This window comes from Tetranychus urticae, chromosome 3 (assembly GCF_039701765.1).
Source record: "Tetranychus urticae isolate SD_2017Ah chromosome 3, NJAU_TeUrti_SD_1.0, whole genome shotgun sequence".
Classification (NCBI taxonomy): domain Eukaryota; kingdom Metazoa; phylum Arthropoda; class Arachnida; order Trombidiformes; family Tetranychidae; genus Tetranychus; species Tetranychus urticae.
In genome coordinates this window covers 23,683,765-23,709,248 of record NC_142960.1, presented here as the reverse complement: position 1 = coordinate 23,709,248, position 25,484 = coordinate 23,683,765, and the positions used below count along the sequence as shown (strand labels likewise).

The 25,484-nt window shown below is 32.9% G+C and overlaps 9 protein-coding genes across 9 annotated transcripts; 3 read left to right on the top strand and 6 right to left on the bottom strand.

Moving 5' to 3' along the window:
• Positions 1 to 5,188: 5,188 nt before the first annotated feature.
• On the top strand, positions 5,189 to 7,064 carry LOC107365104 (lysosomal aspartic protease). The gene is made up of 3 exons (XM_015932571.3): positions 5,189 to 5,436; positions 5,753 to 6,001; positions 6,228 to 7,064. Exons 1-3 carry the CDS (start codon positions 5,223 to 5,225, stop codon positions 6,962 to 6,964), a joined length of 1,200 nt encoding a protein of 399 aa, XP_015788057.1. The 5' UTR covers positions 5,189 to 5,222; the 3' UTR covers positions 6,965 to 7,064.
• An 84-nt stretch (positions 7,065 to 7,148) lies between these two features.
• mRpS5 (mitochondrial ribosomal protein S5) lies at positions 7,149 to 8,636 on the bottom strand. The gene is made up of 2 exons (XM_015932566.3): positions 8,443 to 8,636; positions 7,149 to 8,378 (listed from the first exon to the last, which is right to left on the bottom strand). Exons 1-2 carry the CDS (start codon positions 8,591 to 8,593, stop codon positions 7,216 to 7,218), a joined length of 1,314 nt encoding a protein of 437 aa, XP_015788052.1. The 5' UTR covers positions 8,594 to 8,636; the 3' UTR covers positions 7,149 to 7,215.
• A 502-nt stretch (positions 8,637 to 9,138) lies between these two features.
• LOC107365108 (mitochondrial S-adenosylmethionine carrier protein) lies at positions 9,139 to 10,455 on the bottom strand. Its single transcript, XM_015932577.3, has 5 exons — positions 10,362 to 10,455; positions 10,141 to 10,297; positions 9,987 to 10,090; positions 9,519 to 9,922; positions 9,139 to 9,455 (listed from the first exon to the last, which is right to left on the bottom strand). Exons 1-5 carry the CDS (start codon positions 10,404 to 10,406, stop codon positions 9,341 to 9,343), a joined length of 825 nt encoding a protein of 274 aa, XP_015788063.1. The 5' UTR covers positions 10,407 to 10,455; the 3' UTR covers positions 9,139 to 9,340.
• A 280-nt stretch (positions 10,456 to 10,735) lies between these two features.
• On the bottom strand, positions 10,736 to 12,357 carry LOC107365112 (uncharacterized). The gene is made up of 3 exons (XM_015932582.2): positions 12,242 to 12,357; positions 11,603 to 11,871; positions 10,736 to 11,385 (listed from the first exon to the last, which is right to left on the bottom strand). The coding sequence occupies exons 1-3, from the start codon at positions 12,252 to 12,254 to the stop codon at positions 11,254 to 11,256; spliced, it is 414 nt and encodes a 137-aa protein (XP_015788068.1). The 5' UTR covers positions 12,255 to 12,357; the 3' UTR covers positions 10,736 to 11,253.
• An 844-nt stretch (positions 12,358 to 13,201) lies between these two features.
• On the top strand, positions 13,202 to 19,900 carry LOC107365068 (uncharacterized). Its single transcript, XM_089269383.1, has 4 exons — positions 13,202 to 13,884; positions 14,005 to 14,564; positions 14,630 to 14,925; positions 18,518 to 19,900. Exons 1-4 carry the CDS (start codon positions 13,507 to 13,509, stop codon positions 19,843 to 19,845), a joined length of 2,562 nt encoding a protein of 853 aa, XP_089125509.1. The 5' UTR covers positions 13,202 to 13,506; the 3' UTR covers positions 19,846 to 19,900.
• LOC107365102 (sorting and assembly machinery component 50 homolog A) lies at positions 15,088 to 16,607 on the bottom strand. The gene is made up of 2 exons (XM_015932567.3): positions 16,282 to 16,607; positions 15,088 to 16,210 (listed from the first exon to the last, which is right to left on the bottom strand). The coding sequence occupies exons 1-2, from the start codon at positions 16,520 to 16,522 to the stop codon at positions 15,144 to 15,146; spliced, it is 1,308 nt and encodes a 435-aa protein (XP_015788053.1). The 5' UTR covers positions 16,523 to 16,607; the 3' UTR covers positions 15,088 to 15,143.
• On the bottom strand, positions 16,709 to 18,318 carry LOC107365100 (putative GTP-binding protein 6). Its single transcript, XM_015932565.3, has one exon. It carries the CDS (start codon positions 18,316 to 18,318, stop codon positions 16,837 to 16,839), a length of 1,482 nt encoding a protein of 493 aa, XP_015788051.1. The 3' UTR covers positions 16,709 to 16,836.
• Positions 19,901 to 20,071: 171 nt separating the features above from the next.
• On the top strand, positions 20,072 to 20,854 carry RpL24 (ribosomal protein L24). Its single transcript, XM_015932580.3, has 3 exons — positions 20,072 to 20,131; positions 20,190 to 20,265; positions 20,352 to 20,854. The coding sequence occupies exons 1-3, from the start codon at positions 20,127 to 20,129 to the stop codon at positions 20,733 to 20,735; spliced, it is 465 nt and encodes a 154-aa protein (XP_015788066.1). The 5' UTR covers positions 20,072 to 20,126; the 3' UTR covers positions 20,736 to 20,854.
• Positions 20,855 to 21,000: 146 nt separating this feature from the next.
• Positions 21,001 to 25,369, bottom strand: mlt (tubulin folding cofactor E like protein mlt). Its single transcript, XM_015932570.3, has 4 exons — positions 24,828 to 25,369; positions 23,468 to 24,290; positions 22,774 to 22,977; positions 21,001 to 21,790 (listed from the first exon to the last, which is right to left on the bottom strand). The coding sequence occupies exons 1-4, from the start codon at positions 24,937 to 24,939 to the stop codon at positions 21,628 to 21,630; spliced, it is 1,302 nt and encodes a 433-aa protein (XP_015788056.1). The 5' UTR covers positions 24,940 to 25,369; the 3' UTR covers positions 21,001 to 21,627.
• Positions 25,370 to 25,484: the final 115 nt, after the last annotated feature.

The window sequence follows — 25,484 nt, the reverse complement described above, 5'->3', positions numbered from 1 at the left end:
ATTGAAGGCAATTATTCAAATATCAATTATCATTAACAATTGTGTTTTTTAATTCTTATTCAAATATGTAAACATTAACATGGTAACAATGGCAAGTTGTTATGTGTTCCCATGATAAGGATCAACAGGATGATGAGATATCGGCTAACTGCTTTCCATTCATTCTGTGTTTATTATGTTTCATTATCTTGATGATTACCGTTCATGTTGTGGTTTGTTGATTAACAATTAAAGTAAACCTTTTTTTATCTTGTTATAATGTTGAGTTTCAATTGATAGTTGATCAGGGTTGGGCCAAGCTTTGCTCATCCGAATCATTTCTGTTTCTGTTTCGCTCTTTGTTTTCAACTTTACATTCAACTGTTCAGGTCAAGGGACTTTAATGTTGACTTCATTTTACTTTTTCTTACAGAGATAAATGTTATAGATATAAGAACTGAATTAAATAGATTCAACAATTATTCAAATGAATTTGGTACAATTGGATACAATTGAACTGAAAGACTGGTAATTTAGGCCAATTTAGATGCAACTCATTCCAGTGAAGAGAATAAGTAAAGAATTGCAATTTATCATATTGAAATATTAAATTATCAACCAATTAATGCAATTTAAATTTTTCTGTTTCTTTTTATTGCTTCAAGTTATCATTGAAATGCAAATTATATTTAAATGTTTCCTTTCATTTCATTCATCACATGGTAAAGTCCACAACTGATAAACTTAAAAATAAACCAAATGCATTGCTTCGGATTAGAAATGTTAGGTTCACGAAAAAAAACTGATGTTGAGTTGAAGCAAAATTTATCGAATCAATTTTATCCAATGGTTTATGTCGATCTTTTAAGAAGTGAAAATAATCCGATAATCGAATTTGAATTGCTGAGTGTCAGCTATTTACATCAAGAACGAGCCTTGATTCATTGAGATGATGGAATATGAATTCTTGATCGGAAAAGATGATTTGACTTTACGATGTTAATCAATAGATTTGAGTGAAAACTCACCGTTAAGACAGTAGATTATGTTGACTAAATTGGCTCGATAAGGTAAACTTTATTTGAGCGAATGTCGATTAGAATCAAATCAAGTTAAGTCATTGAAGGCTAAAGTTTGATGAGCATTTTATTAAAGGTAAACCATTGACTCGCTATCTAACTTGAAGTTTTCTGAACTTCGTTTTCTTCTGCTCTTAAGTCGCATAACCGAAATTTAACCAATAACTCGTTAGATTTCTCGTTTGTCCATATTCGAAGTTATGTGCTCTTTCAAAGCTTTTTAATTCGATCTGGCGAATGGTATTGGATGGCTCAACTGGTAAATAATAGATCTGCATGAATATCGAAGACTGATTCAAAATCTTGTCTTCATGCCAAACATCAGAACTTGAGTTTCTAATATTATTTGCCGATGAAGGCTCGAAGCTCAACTAAGAATTAATATTTTTTCATTTCTCCCTTTTGGGTTCATGTTTTCATCGAAAACTTTGAATTTCAAACTTATACATGTAAATTCTACCACGATTTACTTTCTTCGGACAACTTTCAAATGTTAAGTGCGCTCAAAAGATGAAAATTCAGGTTTTGTAAAAGTCGAGATTTAAGGGAAAGAAAAATTGATTGAGAACATTGATTTTGAATCGATATTGACATGGAATGGAAAAATTGACTTGAATAATGATGAATAAGGAAAGTTGACTGAAGTGTAGACAGATAAACCAGAGGCTGAGAGGATGAAAGTGATAACAAAAAAGGTTTCATTTTCTTGGAGAAGTCACTCTTTTTCCTTCTAAACTTGGAATCTTTTTTCTTCTTTTATCATCTCGACACAACTTTTCTTGGAATGTGAAATATTTTCTTGCTCAGTTGATCGTCTTGATTGCCAATTGAATTTATCAGTTTACAGATAAAATTCCAAGGTTAAGAAGTTTAAATGAAAAAGTAAAATGTTTAACCAAAAAGGACAACAAAATAGGAAATGATGTGTTAATTTCCGGTAAAAAGAAACTTATCATCAGCTTTCATAGCGATCATGATGATGATAATAATAATGATGATGATATAAAAAAGAGAGCAACATTTCTCTTTCGTCCAAAGTTACTTTTTATTATTTAATGGATTCCATTTCAATTGATTCCTGATTCACTCGCCATTCCATGTTAACCAGAAAAACCAAAAGCAATAAAAAGCTATAATATAATGAATCGCAAATCATAACATCTAAACTTGGAATCGTTCATCATTCCCTCTCTTTGATTACAATAAGTTTCAGGCTAATTGACATTCATCATGATTCATTCCCTGTATTTATACCTATTTAATATCCGGGAATAACATCATGTTCCATTTAACATTGGAACGTTTCTTCATGGTTCTGTGAGTTTGTGTCCAAGAAAAGGGATGAAGAGGAAAAAAGAAAGAACATGATTAACCCATAAAAATGAATGAATTGGGTCTTCACATTGTTCTGAGTTATTCTGCCAACAGAATGTGATTACATCAGAACCTATACAAAGACAGGTCATGATGGACTCAAATTATCATCATAATCATCTTCATCTATTCAACCTTTTTTTTCCTCATTTACTTCATCTTTTTCCTTCTTTGGAACCAAAGATGATCCTAAATGACCGAAAAGTCAAAAATAGGATTTAGATGAAATAATATGGCAAAAGATGATGATGATGAACCTTCTGATGGTTGATGATGTGCTTTATGATCAACCTGATGATGAGTTTGACGATGAGTTTGATGATGAACCCGAATGAGATATGAACATTGTTTAACTTATCAACTGATGAAACTTGGGTCGAAGAGAGAAAAAGAGAGAAGAAGAAGAAGAAAAAAGAAGAAGATGAGAAATGATGAGAAGAGACAAAATGATAGAGATTTGGATCCTATAACAATCCTATATGACAGCAACCCATGATAGTAAAAAGAATATATTTTGGGTGATAATGAGAGGAAAAAAAGTTTTTCATCTTTTTATTCTTTTCCACTTTCTTCTCTTCTCATCATTTCTCATCACTTTTCCCTCTTCATGATCATGCTCTTTCATTGTTATTCAAGAAGAAGGCAAAAAAATGAAAACTTATTTTACGCTTTTATCCTTACAATTGAAAATGAATCAATGAATAAGTATTCAGTTTAATGATAAAGATGCTGACTTGGGAAGATTCAACATTGAAATCTCTCAGCATCTTTCACCATCTTTCAGCATCTCTCTTCATCTAAAGATTGATTGAGTTTATCGATATTAACTTCTCAATTTTGCTCATCTTCCTCTCTCACTGGTTATGCTTTGACAACATCAATTTTACTCGTAATCTTCTCCTTCTCATCCTCATCTTTTCTTCATCTGTAATTGTCCTAAAGTTATCGTTCAAGAGTGAACAAGGATTTTAGGATATAACCTTATCAGCAAGCCACAGGCATCGCCATCAAACCTTTTATAGTCTAAACCAGTTACACTTTTACTTGTTTTCATTATCATCTTTTCTCATCCTTTTCATTCTCTTCCTCTTTCTCTCTCTTCTTCTCTCATCTTCTCATCTTTATTGATCATTGATCGTTTAAGTCTGTGTTTTTTGTTGTGTGTTTGGTGTAACTGTTACTCTGATAACTGATAACTTTCAATGTAAGCAAAAAATCGATGAGCGTAAATAACTTATCTCATCTTGTTAGCAATTAACATTCAAAGTCATCTTTAGCATCATTCCCATCATTTTGCATCTCAAAATGTTTCTATGGTTACATTAACTTAACAAGGTTAACATTCATTTTATCTTGTAATAATTACCAAACTTACTTTATTTATCCTTTAATCATTATTATTGAATCTTTGCGCCTTTGCTGTTTAAATTGTTCAATGGTTGAACTTGCAACTGGGAATTGTTGGTGTCAATTCAGAGTCGATTCAAGTTAAACTGTTCAACTTTAACATCAAATTGACATTCAGATTCAATCTTGTCATTTTGAATGCTAATTTTACAGATGAAAAGTAAATCCCATTTAACGTTATTCCCATTAAAACGCTTTAATAATACAAATCAATTGGTTTAATCATTAATTTATAATTTAATGATTGTTTGATAATTGCAAATGTCAACCAGAATAAGCACAATCATTGAGAAATGATTCAATTTCAATTAGTCACAATTAGTCACAGTTTTAACATTTGAAATTTTATTTTTATAATACATAAATTTGTAATATCAATGATATGGTGATGTAAACTGAACTTTGGTTATATTCAGTTCATTTGTTTCCGCACTAAAAGTTTTTTTTGTCATTTCTATCGTAAATCCATTCTTCCAGTTTTACACAATTCCTTAAATTCTGATTCTAAATGCTTTTAATGGTCTAGCAATTGATTTGAAAATTACTATTAAATCTCAATCTTCAATCCAAATAATGAATTGAGAAAGGCAATAATCATGTTTGTGCTGCTCTCTGTTGGACGAAAAATCAACTGACATACTTTGGATTTCGTTTATACCATTTTGATAAAATCTTTGGGTTCAGAAGTTTTGACCGATTCTTGAAGTTGATCTTGGACAATGCAACAGAATTTGATTAGAAATCTGATTGTTCTATGAAAATATAACATCTAACAATGGTTGACTAATTAACCGGCAAATCAAAGTTCATTATTGTCTTTCAATGGTGATTCCTGCAAAGTTACATAAGTCTCTCTGGTGTTATATGGAACAATGGAAATGAGTTTCATGAAATCATAAACTTAGACATTTATTGTTTCAATGAACAATTATTTAAAAAAAAGTATTGATTATAATTTCCATTGACTAATATTGAACAAACCTATTGATGGTAAAAGCTGAAAGGTTATTTATGAATTCCTGGTTTCCTAATACCATTGTTAGACTCATGTGATTATTTTTTGGATAATCAAAGTCTCGATAATTGTAAGTTGTTGATTTAAATGAATAATATGATGATATTATGATAAGCTGAGAATCATAAATGTAATCATAAAGGAAAGAGTAAAAGACTATTGTGATGTACGAATTGATTATGATTATTTTAATCAACAATTTATTCCAATGAGTAAAAGGTTTCCATCATTTTGCTCTCTCATTCAATTAATTAATTGTTTCGCTCTCTTTCGATGTTCCTTTCAAAATCAATATAAAAGTGATTCCAATTTGTTGAGACTTTCATTCAACTCTTTTAATTGTTGTCCAGCTAATTAGTTTACTAACAATGAAGTTAACCGTAATTTTCCTCATCACTTTGGCCTGTGCCTTTGCTTCATGCAGAAATGTTGCCAAGCCAATGTCAATCAGTCTGAAAAAGTTCAGAGATTCCAGATTGAGTTTACTTCGACCTGATTTCTATCGAAATTTGAATAAACAATTAGCCGATAAATACACTGCAAACCCAACAGTGTCTGCTGAACCATTATCTAATTACTTAGGTGAGTAAATTATTTAATTGTTGAATGTTTACCCAATTTTGATGGACTTTACTGTAATTTTAATGGTTTAATTCAGTAGTAAATTTATTAATTATCTGAATGTATTAGTATTTAATGAATTGTTTATTGATTTACATTCTCTAATTAGGATAATGAAAATTGATTTTCGCGGTATTTAATGCGCTCCAATTTGTTGTCTAGTTTGTTTACAATGGGTTGAATAACATTTGCTCTAGATAGCCAATTAGACCATCATTTGATTCGCTTTTTGTTTTAACTTAAGTTAGTTTTATTTAATTGTTTATTTCATTTACAGATACCCAATATTATGGTGAAATCACCATTGGAACTCCTGGACAAAAGTTCAACGTCATTTTCGACACTGGATCTTCAAATCTTTGGGTTCCTTCGTCAAAATGTAAATGGACCAACATTGCCTGTCTTTTACATAACAAATACAACTCGGCTAAAAGTAGCACCTACAAACCCAATGGAACTGCACTCGAAATTAAGTATGGCTCAGGATCAATGACTGGTTTCCTTTCAACCGACACTGTTACTATTGGTAAGCTATTACATTGTATTAATAATTGAACAAGCATAACCTTGTTCTTGTTTAATATGTGGAATTCAATCTCGTAATTCATTGTTAACCAAGTAACAAGATGTGAATTGTTTGATAAGAAATCCTCGAGCCTTTGATTTGTTATTGTAACAATGATTACAATAGTACAAGGTTAAGTAGTTTAATCTCTCGATTAACGATTATCCGTTTCCTCTTTTTTTTCTAGGTAATATTGTAATTAAAGATCAAACCTTTGGCGAAGCTAAGACTGAACCAGCTTTAAGCTTTGTTTTAGCTAAATTTGACGGTATTCTTGGTCTTGGTTTCAAAGCAATCTCTGCCGATGGAGTCCCAACTGTTTTCGATAATATGGTTGCCCAAAAATTGGTTCCACAACCAGTATTTTCATTCTACCTTAACCGAGATACCAAAGGTTCAGTTGGTGGTGAATTACTTCTTGGTGGCATTAATGATCAACATTACTCTGGACCAATCAGTTATGTACCATTAACCAACGAAACTTACTGGCAAATACAAGTTGACGGTATTACTGGTTCTGGTTCTGGTTCTGGCTCTCCATTATCAATCGATTGTTCAAAGGGATGTAAAGCTATTGTTGATACTGGTACTTCTTTGATGGCTGGTCCATCTGCTTTAATCGATCAACTTCAAACTTACATCGGTGCCACTAAAATTATTGGTGGTCAATACACTGTCGATTGTAACTCCACCAGTAAATTGCCTGATATTACCTTTAGCATCGCTGGTAAAGCTTACACTTTGACACCTAATGATTATGTTGTTTCCATCAGTCAACTCGGTCAAACAGTATGCATCTCTGGTTTTTCAGGAATTGATGTTCCTGCTGGACCTTTATGGATTTTAGGTGACATTTTCATTGGTAAATATTACACCATCTTCGACAGAGGAAACAACCGAGTTGGTTTCGCAGCTGCCAAATAATTTACAAAACAATGATATCAACAATTCACTCAATTTTTATGATAATACGATTTCAATTTGAATAAGGAAATAAATCTGAATTCAAAATTTAATAAGACAATGTTAATTGCTTCTATCGTTATTTGATAATAATCAATAATTTATAAAACCATAAATGGCAAACAGTTATTAAACAGTAGATAGGTCAGTCTAAAGCGATTTAATTTATTACATTTATACACAAAATTTTGAACCAATAATTGCTAACATATTCACGAAGCTGTAGCTCTCTTTGCTCTCTCCTCTTTTTCTCGAATTGTAAGAAAACTTTCAACGGCACCATATTTAGCTCTCAACTGAGCTCTAACCAATTGTCTACTTCGATGGTAATGATATTTAATCAAATGCTTTCCATAACCTAATGTTCTTATATAATCAGGGTATTTTTTCTGTTGTGTACTCATTACTTTTCCATTATTGATGTACATATGGAAATCGGTGTATTCATCTTTTTCAACCTCTTCGAGTTTTCTTACTTTGCCGTCACTTGGGCTTGCCAGTACTTTCGGGTAAAATCCATTTTCCTCTCTGAATTCAACCAAATGTAGTTTCTTTTCATTTGCCATCTCTTGAAAGTTCCTTTGATTGAAAAGTCCAGATATGAAGGCACGAGCAATATTGAGGTAATTTTCTTGATTTCCTTCAGACTTGACAAAAATATCTTTGATACCAACAGCAATACATAAGTCTCTTATAACTCGGTGACAAACTAATCCATATCCAGGAGGCATTTTGAATGCATAAATTTTGTTACAGAAAAATCGGGCATGGAAATCGTGAAAAATTGTATGACCATCACAAATAGGAACTGCAATACAATTTCGCGAAGCATCCGCATAAGATAAGGTAATTGAATCTCTCATATTATCAGCATTAGCTTTTCCTAAGCCAACGATTCCATTTTGATTACCAATGATAGCTAGATTTCGCAAATTTGGAACTTTACCTTTGCCAGCTCTAGGAGTCATTTTCAATTTGGACTCTATTATCGTGCAAACGAAATCGTGTAAAGCTTCTTTATCAGGATAAATATCTTTACCTCTTGTCCAGGTTCCTCGCGGAGAGCCTCCCGACCACCCTCTAGAGAGTGGATTGACTCTGACCTTAACATATGTATCTAATTGATTACGAATTTCCGTTAAATTTTGTTCAAATGAATTATCTTGCTGGGGAGCCTCTTTAATTTCGACAGTCTCTCTGCCTTTAATAACATGTGAATTGAGTCCAGGCCAAATGATACTCAATGGGCCAACACCAATTTGTTGACCTTTATTCAAATCCTTAGCTCGACTTTTACCAGCACCTTTGCCTCTACCTCTTTTTTTACCAGCATTACTAACACTGGTTACTCCTTTCCAAATCTGCTGAGCATTTACTAGAGTTGCAATAAAAATTAAGTTATAATAAATGCATTAAGTGTGAGATATTCTGAAACTTACATCTAGTGAAAAAAGAAGTACTCCATCTAGCTTGGTTAAAATTCACACCACCGATGGATTGTGACCAGATAAACTGAGGCTCTCTAATGAGAACGCTTTTAGAAACATTAGTTGCAGCATAATTGAGACACTTAATCAAACGAAAACTCATGATTTAACGAAAAAAAAACATGGACCACAATAAAAAAACAATCAAGAAAAATTACAAAAACATTACATGCGTAATGATGACAAAATAATTTCTGGTGGTTTTTTCAAATTTTTACCAGAAGAGTAAAGAGCATAAAAACTATCACCTCTTTAATATATTTGTTTTGAAATGGAATATCTCTGAACTTAGACTTAAAAATCAAATATAATTGAATCAAATTAAATATCCAGAGAATACGATTTTCACAGATAGGTCTGATACTGGAACTATTGGTTAGCTGCTAATTTAACAAGGATGACAGAATGAAGTTTGGATTTGGTATCGTTTTACAAAATAACTGTTATCTCAATGGTAATATCGGACAAGTTTAATCTAAAAGCAGTCAAAATAGTTATGAACCTGATACATTAGGTGTAAATTATTTCCCAAGAAATTCTGTAAATTTTGATCAGTAGTTCGCATAGTTTGTTACCACTGATTCCAACTGTCCTCAAAAATCATTCACATCATTAATCATTAATAAAAAAAATTAAAACAAGTTGATATTGAGATGTTGACCAATAAATTCATCTTTTATCAATCCATTACAACTCTAATTGAAGTACATAAAAGTTTTTCATTATCTGATTCAAATGAATAGCGAAGTCAATTCTTTGGTACAATTCATTGATACATGAATAGATGTATTTTCTTGAGTTACAAAAAACTATATTGCGTTTATAAATTGTTTATTTATCGTTAATTTAGCTAAAATTTTAAGAAAAATTGATCGACAGTACTTTTGTAAAAATCATAGCCTCCTAAGTAAACTGCCCCTCCGATGGTAATGAAGAGTATCCTAGGAGATGCTCCAGAATATAATCTAAGAAAAAAAATGAGAATAAATTATTGAATTTGTATAAATTCTGAATTACTTCGAACTTACCCTCTAAACCCTGATTCTTTGAATATTAAACTAATTACAGCTAAGAAATTAACTCTGCCATATTTATTATCTTTTTTGGCGAGCATAATACGCGTCTTGGCCACATCAATTGGATTTGTTGCGATTGCGGCACATAAACCGGCCAAAGAGCCACAAATACAGGACTCTACAGCGCTAATAGGTTTATCGTTAAACTTGGCCCAAATTTTTTTAAGATGCTCCCAAAGTGGCAGCTGGATCAATGCAAAAGGTATATCACGGGAAAGAGTGGATAAAAATCCTCGATACATTCCTATCAACTTATCCTCTCTCAATGCTTGTTTTAAAATAATATTCCAAGAAACTTTTGAAGCTTGTGTTCTCTGCTTGACAACCTCAACAGGGACTCGAATAAGACATGCTGCCTGAAAGAGTAAAAAATAGATAATTAATTTCATAGTCTAATTTCAAAGTGGAATAACTTCTTACTGTTTCAGCTAGTGATGCTGAAGTCATATTGATTAAAGTGGGGTCCGTTAGATGATGGTTCATGGCAACTTTAGAGTATTCATATACACTGAAAAAAGCAGCAGCTGATAATCAATTGATAGTAAGATATGGTTAAACAAAAACTGTTGATTACCATTAGGAGCTGAGACAATCATGGCTGATCCTAAGCCTCGATATAACTGCTTGAATCCACCAGAATTTTGAAAACCAAACTGACTTTGTAATCGAGTTTTAACGGTGTCAAGTGGGAATAGAGCTAAATCAACAGACATACCAGCAATTGCTCCCGCCTTGAAGAAAGTGTAACAAAATAAGTTTTAATTAAATGCCGAAAAAAACGAATTTCAAACTTACCACTAAGGACGAAAAAAATTGCCTCCTTTTATCGTCAAAATCCATAACAAGAATTTAAATTTCAATACATTTTCTCTGAAATGCTGGATACATATGATTATCTTAAAATAACTTATTCTCACTATTTTCACTACCATGTGTAAAAATAATTTTTTCAATGGTCCCTATTGAAAAAGGTTAATTCATTTCGACTTTTTAGTTGTTAATTAACACAGTTTAGTTTCATTCGTGAAATATCAACGAAAAAACTCGATAACTCAGTTAGTGATGATAACTTCAGGCTGAATCAAGCTACTAAACCAAAAATGAAAATCATGGATCCGAGTGCCCGACGAATAGTTCATTGAGATCAGAAGCAGTTCACAGTTCAACAGTTAAAGTTAAAATAGTTTTATTGTTGATAGAAAAATTGTGGTTGAAAAATAAAAGTACAATTTCAATAAATTTTCACCACAGCATAAGAATAGATATTCTGAATAAAAAGTGTTGGTGAACAGAAAAAGTAACCTTGAGAGTGAAAAATTTTCCAATCTTCAATTGCTTATTACGCTTCCAAAATCTTTGAAAAAGTTAGAGCTACAATTAAATTTGGGAAATATTTTACCCAAAAAATGACTTTTTCAAAACTTATCCCAAAGAACCAGATTGATTAATCCAAACAATAAACAATTTAACTCATATACACATATATCACAAATAATTTAAGAAGAGAAACAAATTATCCTGGATTTGCCCTGCTGATGATCATGATTTAACTACGATTTTTCAAACGGCAGAACATCGAGTATTCCAAGTAAATATTGGCCCGAGAAGGAAATTTCATCGCAAATATATTTCGATTAAAATGTCAGATCTCGATAAAAGGCATTAGAATACTTGATTACAACAGGAATTAATATTTCTTTGATTTTCCAGGCTTTCCTGATCCTGTGTCCTTCTTGTTGATCTTAATATACTCAGGCATATCAGGAGATGGAATAGCTGTAGTTGTAGTTTCTGTGTCATTTGGTGGGTTGATACGTAACTAGAATGAGAAGAAAAATTAAATCAGCGAAAATGTTTGAACAGTTCAAAAATGTGAACACTCTTAATGTCCATCAGCCTACGCTAATCACTAAAAAAGAAAGTAATCACTAATGTTCATGATCCAATTACAATATGCTACCTTGAAATAATTATTATTTTACACCCGATTTAGTGAAATGGTTAGTTAAATTCGGACGGTATGTAAGAAAACTCACCAAAATCCTTTGTTTTTCGGCACAGGCATATTCGGTTTCGTCGATGTCATTATAACAATCGGATCTTGAATTTTTTGGTACACCTTTTCCTCCATATTCACATAATCTATCCAATGAACGAGATTTAACAATCATTTTGTTAACATCTGTTGGCTTCTCCAGTGGACAATAGAAAACCTTGGGTGTTTTGATATCAAAAACGATGCTTTTTCTCATCATGTCTCCATGAACCAAGCCAATAGTCAAAATTATGACAATTAATTTGAAATCTAAGGAAAAAAAGAAAGAAATTTGGATGAACATATCAGATATGTGATTTAGGAAGGGTTAGGTTACTACCGATGATTATGTGAAAGCATAAAATATTGAGCAGAGTCAAAACTTCTGTCAATCATACAAGAACTAGAGGATGTTATATTAATTTGAATAATATCTATAATTTTTATTGAATAAGTTGGTCGACTAAAAGTAAAACCATCACCAAAAACAGTTGGACAATGAAATGAGACAAGATGGACAGCGAAACAAAAGAAAGGTCACTAATATTAACTATTGTAATTAATTGTTTTTTTGGATAAACTGACTAGTACAGTAGTTGATTTGACGAAAATAATAAAGGAATTTTAATCATTAACTTACCCATAATGGTCATTGTAGATATTTGGTGAATAACCAGTTGATAAATCTATTGGAATTCAACTAAAACTGTGTGGATCAGGAGAGAGGATTAGAAATGAAGATGGTGGCGAATGATGTTATTCATATGCCATAAGTATGGCAAAAGTCATTGAGAAAAAGAAACGGATAATGGTTAACTCAGCTTCTTAGCGTTGATAAAACCGGTTGCACCTAAGAAACTTCCTTCATTATTCTTCAGTAGTCTTTTTATAATAACTTTTTTCTCTACCTTTCTCATCACCATTCTTCCTTCTTCTCCTTCATCATTTCATATTATTTTCTCACGGTTATCTTTTATTGTTCAACAGATTTTGAACATGTAATGAAAAGAATGATGAAAAAAGAAGAGTCATTTCATGAGGCCTTGAATTTATGATCTTTGATCAATAAACCCTAATCCATCGCTTCAGTATTTAATAGAGCGATAGTCCAATTGTTTACTATTTCATGGCCTTTCCAGTCAATGAGTAATGACCTTAACCACCGAGTTATTCACAGGTTGTCCTGCATAATCTTGAAAGAATACAGTCAAGAATTGCTATCTTGACCCATCTTATTTCTAACTGGATGGACTATAGTCCATCATAACACCAACTCTTAACGGTCCATAGCACCAGAGAAGATCAAGAGTGATGCACATTTTTCAAAAAAGATAACAAAGTCCATTAAGTAGACGTTCAGCGATAATCAAGCAACACTTTAAAAACGGGTTCAATTGATGAAAAGAGCTAATGAGCAGTGAAACTTCGATTATAATATTATCCATTGGAATGATTTTAAATAAGCTGGTTTAATAAGAGATGACAAATGTTTAATTTGCAACCCCAGGAAGAGAGAGACAATGACAATGAAAATTGCTAGCAAAGAGTAAACAATCTTTAAATAGATCTTTTCTTTTCAGCTGATTCTTTCATCACCTCTGATAGCTCTATAGCGAGCCATATCATCAGGATCTTACTCTCAATTGTCAGTTCAATGAATCTATTTTACCCCTTAATAACTGTTAGCTGATTATTGGCCAAAGGCCTTTCCATGCAGTCTTCAGTAAACAATTGTGATAAATTAAACACTTGTAATTTGATTCATTTATTCAATGGTTTCCATCATTCCGATTGAGTTAATATTTGTGAATTTGTGCATTCCGTGTTTTTTCTGTCATTTATATCCCACTCATCACATCAAAAGATCTACTTCCTAATCATCCCAAATCAACTGTTTAAATTGCTATGAAAATGAATAAACACATCAAGATTTCACTCTTATTTCTATTAAATTTAAAATCCTTAATCGCTTTCTCTATCTCACAACGAGATAGTATTCCCCGTTTAATTGTTGTATCTTTTGATGGTTTCAGAGGTGATTATCTAACACCTAGCCTTACACCTACATTATGGGCGATCAAACGTAACGGTGTTACTGGTCAAATGTTTCCATTATTTGCCAGTAAAACATTCCCAAATCATTTTTCAATTGCCACTGGCCTTTATGAAGAGTCTCATGGAATCGTTGACAATCAAATGTATGATCCGGAATTTGATGAAATCTTTGATAAAACTAATTTAGACCATAAGTGGTGGGATAATGGATACTCTTTGCCGCTTTGGGTAAGTGCAATGACCGATAGAGTGTTGATTTAAACATATTTATGTTTGTTATTATGGTAGCCTTTGAGTTTACCATCATAATTTTTTTCTATTAATATCAATATTGGTTCATATTTATAGATTGCTAATGAATTATCCGGACAAACGAGTGGGGTCATGATGTGGCCAGGCTGTTGTACCGAATATGGAAAATTAACTTCTACTTATTGGCATAAATATAATGAAAGCATGAGCTTTGAAGACCGTGCTGATATTGTTTTTGACTGGATGACTCGACCAGATAATCCAGCCAATCTCGTTTTCCTTTACATTAACCAACCTGATTCACTGGCACATGTATACGGACCTTTCTCAGAACAGGTCCTTGAGATAGTGTCTGAAACAGATAAATTAGCTGCCTATTTGCTCGAAGGGCTTGCTGCCAGAGATCTCTTAGAGAGCACCAATATAATATTTTTAAGTGATCACGGAATGACTGAAGTCACCAATTATAATACTATTAATTTAACAAATGTCTTAAATACTAATTTATTCCGTCACTTTGGCGAATCCCAAACTGTTGGTATTCTTCCTCGCGAAGGTAAATTCAATCAAGTTTATCAAATGCTTAGGAAAAATGCACGGAAAAACCATTACAAGGTTTACCTCAAGTCTCAAGTTCCTCAAGAATATTTTTATCGGTAAATATCAAATTATTTTACATAACAGCCTGATATCTAACTTTGCCTTTCTTCTCTTTTCTTAGTGACAATCGACGAATAATGCCTATCGTAATAGAAGCAGAGCCTGGTTATGAGGTTACTTTCTCTGATTGGGTTCATAAGACTCCAGCATGGGGCAACCATGGAAATAACAATACCCAGCCTGATATGAGATCTGTGTTCATAGGTGTTGGACCCAGCTTCAGAAAAGGCTTTGAACTGAAGCAGGGTCGGTTTTTCAATATTGATCTGTATCCAATTATGGCTAAGATTTTAAATCTTGATATCGATTATTATAAGCACAATGGGACTGACAAGCTGACTAAAAAATTTCTAGTTTGAACATTTGTATGCATATATTTTTTATCTGTCAATAAGCTTTGAAAATCGTTGATTACTGTACAGGAGTGTCGTTAAAGATAATGTTCATTGAAGTATCACAGATATTTATCGCAGTTATGAGGGATCCAGTGTAAATTATGAATATAAATAAACATGTAAATATGATTGACAAATTTATTTATTATAATAAAATTTATTCTCTAATAGTACTTATATTCAAACATAATCAAAACCAATTCCAAATTGGATACTTCTGTCTAATCGATCACCGGGTTGGTGCTGTAATGGGAAACAGTAGTTGAGTTCTAAGCGAACGAAATTAGGAAATGATACAACAAAACCGAATCCAACAGAAAATCTAACTCTATTTACCATGTTATTAAAATATTTAACATGATCTCCCTTGAATGGGAAATTTCCGATGTTACCAGCATTTAAAAAGAAGTGTGTTTTCAACCAACTATCGGAACTATTCATCTTCTTGAACGGAAGAGGGGCATATAAATGAAGTCCAGTTATCCAATAGGTACTAGCACCTAGCGCATTTCCTTCTGAATGAGGTCCTACTCCATTCATCTTAAAACCTCTAAGATTCATAGGACCACCTAAGAAAAATCTATCAGCTATGCCACAAGAAGAGTTGATGATCCCAGCTTTTAGGGAACCTTCAAGACTAATGTTACCAATTAATGGCATTCTATTAGAAACTAAGAATTCCTGTTTAATAAATGATGTATCGCCACCTAATCCAGCATACTCTTGGTTCAATTTGACTATATAATCAAGATAGGGCGAGAGTTCTCTCCGGTCAATAGTCATTGTGTGGTAAATTGATGATTTTAGGCTGTGTCCACTTTGCTCTCTGATTTGAAAACTAGGACCGAAAGCTTTGATTTCTCTCCAAATACCGGCCCACCTAAAATTATGATTGATATCAGCGAATGAATTGAGAGATAAATCTACATGAACACCACGATCAGTTTGATGAAATCCAGACCAGGGCCTTTCTCCTGAATTTTGATAAGCTGCTGATGTAAAAATCGGATTGTAATAAGTCCAAGGTCTGATTGGCGCTTTAAACTCAACATTGACTCCTTTTTGAGAGTTTTTCGATACTTGGTATTCAACAGAGAGTTTTTCGGCTCCTCCAAGTACGTTAAGTAAATCAGACTTTAACACTAGAGATCCGTCATTATTGTCAATCATAGTTGATATCTTTCCTTGAAGTGGACCTTTCTCTTCGACTTTATAAATGATTTCATAGCCGGTGGAGGTTGCATCAGCTAAAGATAGGTGAGATGGAAAAAATATTTACTAGGAATAAGTTTGACATATAAAGCTAATCGTGGCTTACCTCGATTAGTATCAATGGTTATCTCAATACGGTTAAACACTCCCAAGCCCGACAATCGTTCTCTGAATTCATATGCTTCCACCAACAAATCCTGAAAGTTGTGAATGTTTTTGAATTTGTTCTGGAGCATATTCACCATTAAGTTGTCTTTAGTCTTTTTCAAGCCATCAATGGTAATCTTGTCTACCCTGGCTTTAACATTGGCCAGTATAGATATATCATTGTCACTTTCCATAGACATTCAGAATAATTTCCAAAAACTGTTCAAATTAAATTGAACATAAAGGTTATTTATCGAAACTTAAAGGTTATTGAAGACTGTTTCAATTAAACTTGCTCAAGTCAGCTGGTACAATATTAAAGCCATCTATCAAGAGAGGAAGTTACTAGTTTCGGCATGTGTTTGAAAATAAGACAACTTTCGAGATTCTGGTTTATATAATATTTAACAATAAAAATATTAAACAACAAAATAATTTAAAAACATTTTGTAAGATACTATCAATCTTATTTACATTTTATAATTAATTTACAAAAGGCACAAATATTCAAAAGTCATTTTTTTCCTCTTCTAAAGTATGCAACAAAGCGTTTTCGTTGCACATCGTTCATTGTAGCTCTAACAATTAGAAAGTTGGCATCGGCATCAGGCTCAATAGACTGAATTGTAGTTTCTCGATGTAACCAACTCAGTTCCTCACCTCCATTTGGCACTTTAACTTTAACAATTTGCTGGCCAGTTACTTGAGTTAGTTTGGTATCAATTTTTTCGATTAAAGATTTTAAGTTTTGACCCTCAGTAACAGATACAGGAATATCTCCTTCTTCGATAGCAGTAGAGTTTTCTGATGAAGAATCATCAATCAGATCAATTTTGTTGGCTACGTTAATCATAGAAGAAACAAGGTTAGGGTTAAATTTCAAATAGTCCAAAGTTTTGAGCACTGTGAACTTCTGGTTAGCTAAATCAGGGTGACTAGCATCATAAATGTGCAACAGCAAATCCGAATTAGCAACTTCTTTAAATGTTACATTGAAAGAATCGATTAATTCTTTCGGTATATTTGCGATGAAACCGACAGAATCTAAAAACAATACTTTACGCAATGATGGTAGCTTAACTGGATGAGCAGTAACTTCTAGAGTTGCAAATAATCGATCTTCAGGTGATAATTTTCCATCTTGACTTAGGGCTTTGATGAGACTTGTTTTACCAGAATTAGTGTAACCAATTACAGAGACTATTGGATATTGAAGCTCTTTTCTTCTTAATCTAAGGCGTTCTTTGTTTGCTTCAAGTTTCTCTGAAGCTTTTTTCAATACTTTCGTTCGACTTTCCAAAAGTTTTCGATATCTTTGTCGAGCTGTCATGCCTGATCCTCCGGCAGTTTTCCCAGTACTATATTTATCTCCACGAACTTCTGGTGCATATTGGTTGACTCTTGACTTTAAATACAAAATTTCAGCCAATCCTAACTGAATTTGAGCTTCAGCAGAAGTTGCATGATTTTTAAAAATTTCCAGAATAATGGAGTATCTATCAAACACTGGAACCTTTAAGACATTTTCCAATTCATATTGCTGTTTCCCTAGAAGTCGATCAGCAGCAATAAATAATCCTGTAGTAGATGATCCTTTGATTCGACCATCTATTTCTTCGACAGTTTTTTCCGAGAAGAATAGCGGTTTGTGAAAATCATTCACACCAAATAATCCAGCATCACTTACTCTCCATTTAGGAATACTATGGATCAAACTGATTGATTCTTTTAATTGCAGCTGAGGTGTACTTTTTGGTTTATCATCAATGTCGGTGGGAAACCTTATATAAGGTTGACAAACCAGAACGGAATGGGCTTTACGACCATCAACAATATAATTTCGTCTTAAAGCGTCATACTCTGGATCAGGTGTTAGTAATTCATGAAAGTTGTAATCATTTTCACCAAAGTTGTTTAAATTACACAAAGATCGTATAACTGTAGAGTGTTTATAAAATTTACTACTGAATGTTAGACGCTTTAGAAAATTCATCATTCATTTGATGACAAATAATTTCTCTAGCATTTAATTATAAAATTCACAATCAAAACAAAATTAAGTTTCATCGCACTAGACTTGAGTTTCATATGCTTTATGCGATGCGTTTAAAACCTGCGCATCCGCAGTATCTTTATTTTGACTGGTGTATTTTTGTTTTAAAATGGTAAGTAAACTTCATATTTAACTAATTAATTATTAATCATTTATTTAATATTACCGATTTCTTTCTGTTTTTTTCAGGCTACTCAACAACCGTCAACGTCAACTATACCGACAACAGTTACTCTAGTTCAAGACCAATCTCCTCGGACTCAAGGTTGTATGGTTCATGCTATTGAACACAGATTCATCAACTTCATTAAGGTAAAGACAACATCATGTAGTTTATGTGAAAAATCAATGATTATCGGATTAAAGTGTAGACACTGCAAATATAGATGTCATCGAGAATGTGTGGATAAAGTTCCACCATCCTGTGGTCTTCCTAACAAATATGTTGATTTTTTTCGTGAGACCATGAAGAATGAAGGACGAATAATCATCAACAACACAAGTCCAGCTGCTGATGAATCCAGAAGCGAAAGACTTCGTCAAAATAGTCTTACCATGAGAGAATGGGACATTCCATATGATGAGCTTACAATAGAAGAAAAAATCGGCGCTGGTCGATTCAGTACTGTATATAAAGGTAGATGGCACGGTCTTGTTGCCATCAAAACATTTAATTTGAACAATTCCCTAGACGATTGGAAAGCCTTGGAAGCCTTCAAACAAGAAGTAGTCACCTTCTGCAAAACACGCCATGAAAATTTAATTCTATTTATGGGAGCTTGTATGAAACCTCCTCATCTAGCTATAGTTACAAGCCTTTGTCAAGGACTAACCCTTTACACTCATATACATTTGAGAAAAGATAAGTTTAATTTAAATCGTTTAATAATGATTGCTCAACAAATATGCCAAGGAATGGGCTATTTGCATGCTCGAGGTATTGTCCATAGAGATTTAAAGAGTAAAAATATTTATTATGAAAACGGCAAAGTGGTCATAACCGATTTTGGTCTTTGTTCCGTTACCAAATTATGTCACGGTAATCGAATCAGAGGCTGTTTAAAAGTACCTAAAGGATGGCTATGTTATTTAGCTCCTGAACTAATCAGATCTCTTCATGCAGATAGTGATCCACCTCAAGACTTAAATGATTTACCATTTTCTCCAGCTACTGATTTATACGCTTTTGGAACTGTCTGGTTCGAGTTATTAGTTGGTAGTTGGCCGTTTATTGGACAACCTCCTGAAGTAATTATCTGGCAGGTTGGTAAAGGTCTTAAGCAACCATTAACCAATCTACGAGCACCGAGAGAAATTAAAAATATTTTAATGATATGTTGGGCATACCAGCCTGAAGATCGACATGATTTTAGCAAATTGCAACTTTTACTATCCAAATTACCGAAAAAGAGATTACAGCGGAGTCCATCACATCCTACATATCTTCTGCGTTCAGTTGAGTCTATTTAAACAATTAAAAACAACGATTAATAAATAAAAATAATTTCTATTTTACAATAACAAATGTATTTTTCATTCAATAGATTCAACTCAAATATTAGTGAACGGTTATTTAAAAATCGCGCTTCTCTTAATTTGCATCTCATCCAAGTAAACTCCTCTCTTCTGTTGCTAGCGTTACGAGTCAAACAAGATTTTAGCCTTCCGTTTCCTCTCTAACACCAAGTCTAAATTGTATTTGATCTTTTATATTATTTTGATTAATTTATCGTTAACAGTTATAATACAAAATGAAGTAAGTAATTCCTTATTATGTGATTTAAACAATTATCTAACCATTATTCGTCTTGCAGGCTTGAACTGTGTTCTTACAGTGGTTACAAAATCTATCCCGGTCATGGGAAAAAGATGGTTAAAACCGACGGAAAGGTGAGTTTACTATTAATTTTATCTTAATTACTTTTAATTCTAAGCACTAGATTATTAACTAATCATTCATACTCAATTTTATTTAGGTATTCACTTTCTTAAATACTAAATGTGAGTCATCTCATCTAATGAAAAGAAATCCACGTAAAGTGACATGGACCGTTCTCTATCGTCGAAAGCACAGGAAAGGTATCGAAGAAGAGACTCAGAAAAAGAAGACCAGAAGGACCACAAAGTTCCAAAGAGCTTTCGTTGGAGCATCTTTAACCGACATTATGGCTAAAAGAAATATGAAGCCTGAAGTTAGAAAGGCTCAAAGAGAACAAGCCATCCGAGCTGCTAAAGAAAAGCAAAGAGCTACTAAAGCCGCAAAGAAGGCCCCACCACCAGCACCATCCAAGGGTAAAGGAAAATCAAAGGCTGTCAAGCAACCAGCACTTCAAAAAGCAAGGGTTGGAGGGAAACGGTAAACGCTATTGACCTTAAATCTCGCTTGTTGATTAGCTTCGGCAACATTTGTATGGTAAAATATAACCCTTTAAAAGATGCAACATCTTTCTGATCTAAATAAATAATTAATAAGATCAAATTCTGAACCCGGTACAACGTTTGTGAATCTAAAATGTTTTATCGATCAGATTGCTATCAGATGATTTCAGCTAGAACAGTGTTAGTTTTAGTATCAGTTAGTATGCAATTGATCGTTAGCAATAACCATTTTGATTAATTTTTAGATACTCGGTTGAAAGTTTATTTTTATTTAGATTAAGTTTAAGATTCAAGTATTATTTAATATTGTTTGAAGTTGATCTTCTGAACTTTTAGACATTCAAAGTTACATCTCTTGCTAGCTCAGCAAACTTGAAATGAATTGATAAAATCCAGAATGAACAAAATTAGGTTTGATTCACATATAAGATTAATTGGCCAGGATAGAGTTTAATCTAGCTCGTCCTCTAAGCTTTTTAGTGTATTTACCGCGACGTTCACTTTGGTTCATCCTATGAATAATGTTTCTGTTGTGGTTTAATAGCTAAGATTATAATGATTATCAATTGCTAATTATAATCTTACAGCGAATGATACCGACTTTTCCAAGAGATCTTTTTAACCATTCCGTTGATTTCTGCTTGACCTTCATGGTTTTTATGATATTTACAATGGACTTTTTCCCAACTTTGATTATGATAACGAAGAAGTTGATTTTGTGTATGACTTAAAATTTAGACAATCGATCAAAAAAGGATGATTTTGGTCAATCTTTAGGGCCAATGTTTGATTCATGAGTGATTTCTGTGAGGATCCGATTTCCTTACAAGATACTCATATCTTAAAGGAAAACGATTTAATTCTGCTATCAGTTCAATTCGATTTTTGATCAATCAGAAATTCGTCACCATCTTGAACATTGTAGGTGTATAGCTTCTTCTGGTTGAACTTTAATTCCTCTGGACCCATGACTTCAGAAAGAACATGATCGATATAAAATATTCTCATCTTACCAATTGGTAAATTAAAGATGGAGCTATTAGTGAGAAAAAAAGAGGAAGATTTTGATGAGAATTAATTTTATAAGTAATGTTTGAAATGATTATTAGAAAATGCGTAAAAAGTGAAAATTTTTGGCACCAATTCAATCAACAATGAAATAAATTGTTCAGCAAAAACAGCAAAATGAGTTTCATGACAAATAACAAAGCAAACAACATACAATCAGCTTGCAAAACTAATCCAACAGATTGGTTAGGATAATTTTTTGTATCAATCTTTGAACCTTTCAGGCTTGTTCAACATACCTTTAGATCTACCTTATCTTTTTCTCAATACAATTTACAATTTGTAATGATTCCAAATGAACTTTCGTTCGCTTTTCACTTTTTTCTTCCTTCCTCACTATTCCCTCAACCAACCAACCAACCAACCAACCAACCAACCAACAAACCAACCTTACACTTACCCTAACCTCTACCACTACTTTTACTTTCATTCTTCACTTTCATTTAACATCTACGATACACTTGATCAAATATAAAATGATCTAATCATGTCAATTATGACCTCGATACAGCTTAATCTTTCAAGTTTTCACTCATTTACTTTCTTTGTTTCTTTTTATTTTCTTCTTACTTTTTTCTCGCTAACTACTTGATCACCATCTCAACAAGTTTTCGTTTTTGGCAAAATTGACCGTAAATCAACAAGTATAAAATGCCGGTTTTGTTTGACTGGAAAGAGTGCGTTTTTTGCTTCTCACTTTCAAGTATATGATTATTTGCTGTTGCTTTTATTGTTTGTTGTTGTTTTGTTGTTCTCGTTGTGTAAGATGTTGTTTAAATTAATGATAGTTTGGGATTGTTTTTTGTTGACTGTTTACTTGATGGCTAATTTGAACAGCATCACCAATCAACAATCTCAGCAATTAGGCCAAGCAACAAACTAGCAGTCATCACTTAAGCAACTACGACTGCTTGAGTTAGCAAAATTCATTAAAACCTAGTCAATGTTTACCTTATTTCACTTTTGAAGTCTTTAACTGATTTGTTGAGATCTACTTTCATTTCTTTGATCTCTTTTTTGACATCCTCATCACTTGGCAAACAATTGGTATCATAAAATGTACATATGATTTTGATGGTTGCGTATTTCGGCGGTGATAGATCAACTTCGGCCAGCGGATCTACCTTTCCATAAATGTCGAACAAAGTGTAGAATCTATTTAAAGAAAAGTGAAAAGGAAAATTATTTAGTCAAGATGATTGTTTCAAGATTTGAATACTAGTTTCATTGAGAAATCAATCAAGAAATATTGGTTAATCTTGAAAGAAAACAAGAAACAACTGAAAGATTACTCAAGTATAATAGGCTGAGAGACAATCAAGGAGTAATACTAAACAACTTTTTGATGTAAGTAAAGATAAATAGAATGAGCGAGTCCTTGAAACATTTATTATGAAGAAAACGGTTGAAGTAATCTAAAAAACTTTAACGACTCCGATCCTAATTAAAGCAATACAAGACTTGTTGAGAGTGTAAAAAGGCTTACTAAGCGCATTATATTTTGTAACTGATTTGATAATTTCAAAAAAGAGTTATTTAATGTTTTTTTCATGTTTGGTGAAACGGTGGAAAGTTTAATTGACAAGATTAACACAAATAATCACTTTGAAATGTGACTGAGAAGCAAAAATGAAAAACAACAGACCTTTCTGGCTTGTTAGCGTCAGTATTTGCAAGGAACCAACGAACAAAAGCCTTCTCTGCAAACAGCCTTTCATCGTCACTTATTTCACTACCATTTAAACGTTGTATATTAGGTAAGCGAGCAATGAGATGTTGTCTTTTACAGTCAGGATTATTGATTGCTTGTAGGACTTGGATGCCTTGACATCGAAGCTCAGTTAAATGAGTTAAATTGTTTAACCTTTCAAGAAGTTCCCATTCCTTTATTGGCCAGTTTGATATGTTGAGAGTCTGAAGTTTTGGCAATATGTTGCCAAGGTCTTCCGGTATAGTTTCAACATTACAGTCTGCCATGGTTAACCCTTCAAGGCTTGGAAACGCATCCAAAAGGTTGGATATTTCAAACCATGATTTAAGATTAGGATTTCCGGATATGTAAAGCCTTCGGATGTTGTTATATTTGGTTGGACCAATGTCTAGAGTTGTATAATTGTTGAGGCTTAAATGAAGATCACAGAGATTTGGCATTGAATCGAGAAGCAATTGAACAGCAGCAAAAGGCACGCTAGTATTATTTAAGACCAGACTTCTCATATTAATCAGCTCACATGGTTCATGAGGGTTGATTTTGCAATCACTGAGATCATTTTCAGATAAATTAAGAAACCTTAGATTGGGCATTCCTTTGACTATCCTGAAAATCTCATCAAGCCCCGTGAAACCATTAGATGCCAGGTCAAGTTGCTCAACATTTGCACAAAGCTCCCGAATTTTTCTCTCTGAACCAGAATATTTGATGTTACAGCCATTTAATGACAGAGATGGCGGTAAAATTAGTTGATTGCCTGATAAAGGAAAAGGAGAGAAAGTGAAAATGAAAAAAAGCATAAATAGATTGCAGGAGAAAAGAGGAAAGCGTAGAAGAGAGAAAAGAGTTTAATTTTTTCATTTTCTTGAACTCAAATTTAGCATCTTTTATAAACTAAATTGTGCAGTTTTGTGTAAGATTTTTTAAAGAATAATGTGTTTGAGTAATAAAATCAACTGACATAATATAGTGGTGATATTATTTTAGAGAGTATATCCTAAAAATTAATATTCTTGATTTTAATAATAGTGATATTCAGCTCGAGGCTGTAGGAAGAGAAATGTTGGTAAGGAGAAGAGAAGAAATAATAATGGAACAAAATGCAAGAAGGAAACTGTTTTGCTGTTGCTACTGGCTTACATTTGCTTAGATTCATGTCTCTTAAACTCTCTGCTTCTCTGTGTTTCTAGGTTAGTAGATAACGAAGGACAACATAATTTTCATACTCTTTATTTTTGTTGATTTTTCATTGGGTTAGTAGGGAATTTGAGGCAAAAATTAATAAAATAATTACCTGATTTGCCTGGACTTAGAGAGCCAACAATGAATATTTGGAAAGATCCATTGGACCTGTCATCCCTCAATGGATCGGAATATCTTTTGAATAGTGCCTCCACAAAAGACATACTTGGTGGTTTACTTGAAACGATGACGAGATGATGGTAAAGATGAAGGAATAGGTAGCAAAGAGGAAGAGAAAGTGATTAGGGGAAAGAAGGTAAGGTGAGAAAAAAAGAGAGAGATTGATGATGTGTGTGTATTGATGGGAAAATAGAGAATTACACAGAGAAGTAAAAAGAAAGATGTCAAATTAATAGCGAAAGAGACAGAACGAAAGAAGGGGAAGTTAAAGATGACAGAAAAAGAAGATGAAGAGGATGAAAGATGAAAAATGAGATGAGAGAATAAAAAAAGAGAAAGTGTTATTGATGTTGTTTATCCTTTCCCCTTTGCTGTTGCTGTTTCTCTCTTCAAGTATAGCTTCTCAGTTTTGATACTGTTAATGGTTAACATTGTTTATATTGTTGTCAATAAAATTTTACGGGAAACACTACAAGAAGACTACTGGAAGGAAGACAAGAAGACGAGAGTAAGAAAGAGAGAAAGAGAGAGAAACATGAAAAACAAGAGAGAGCAAGCACTCAATTTGACATTTATATAACAGTTTCTA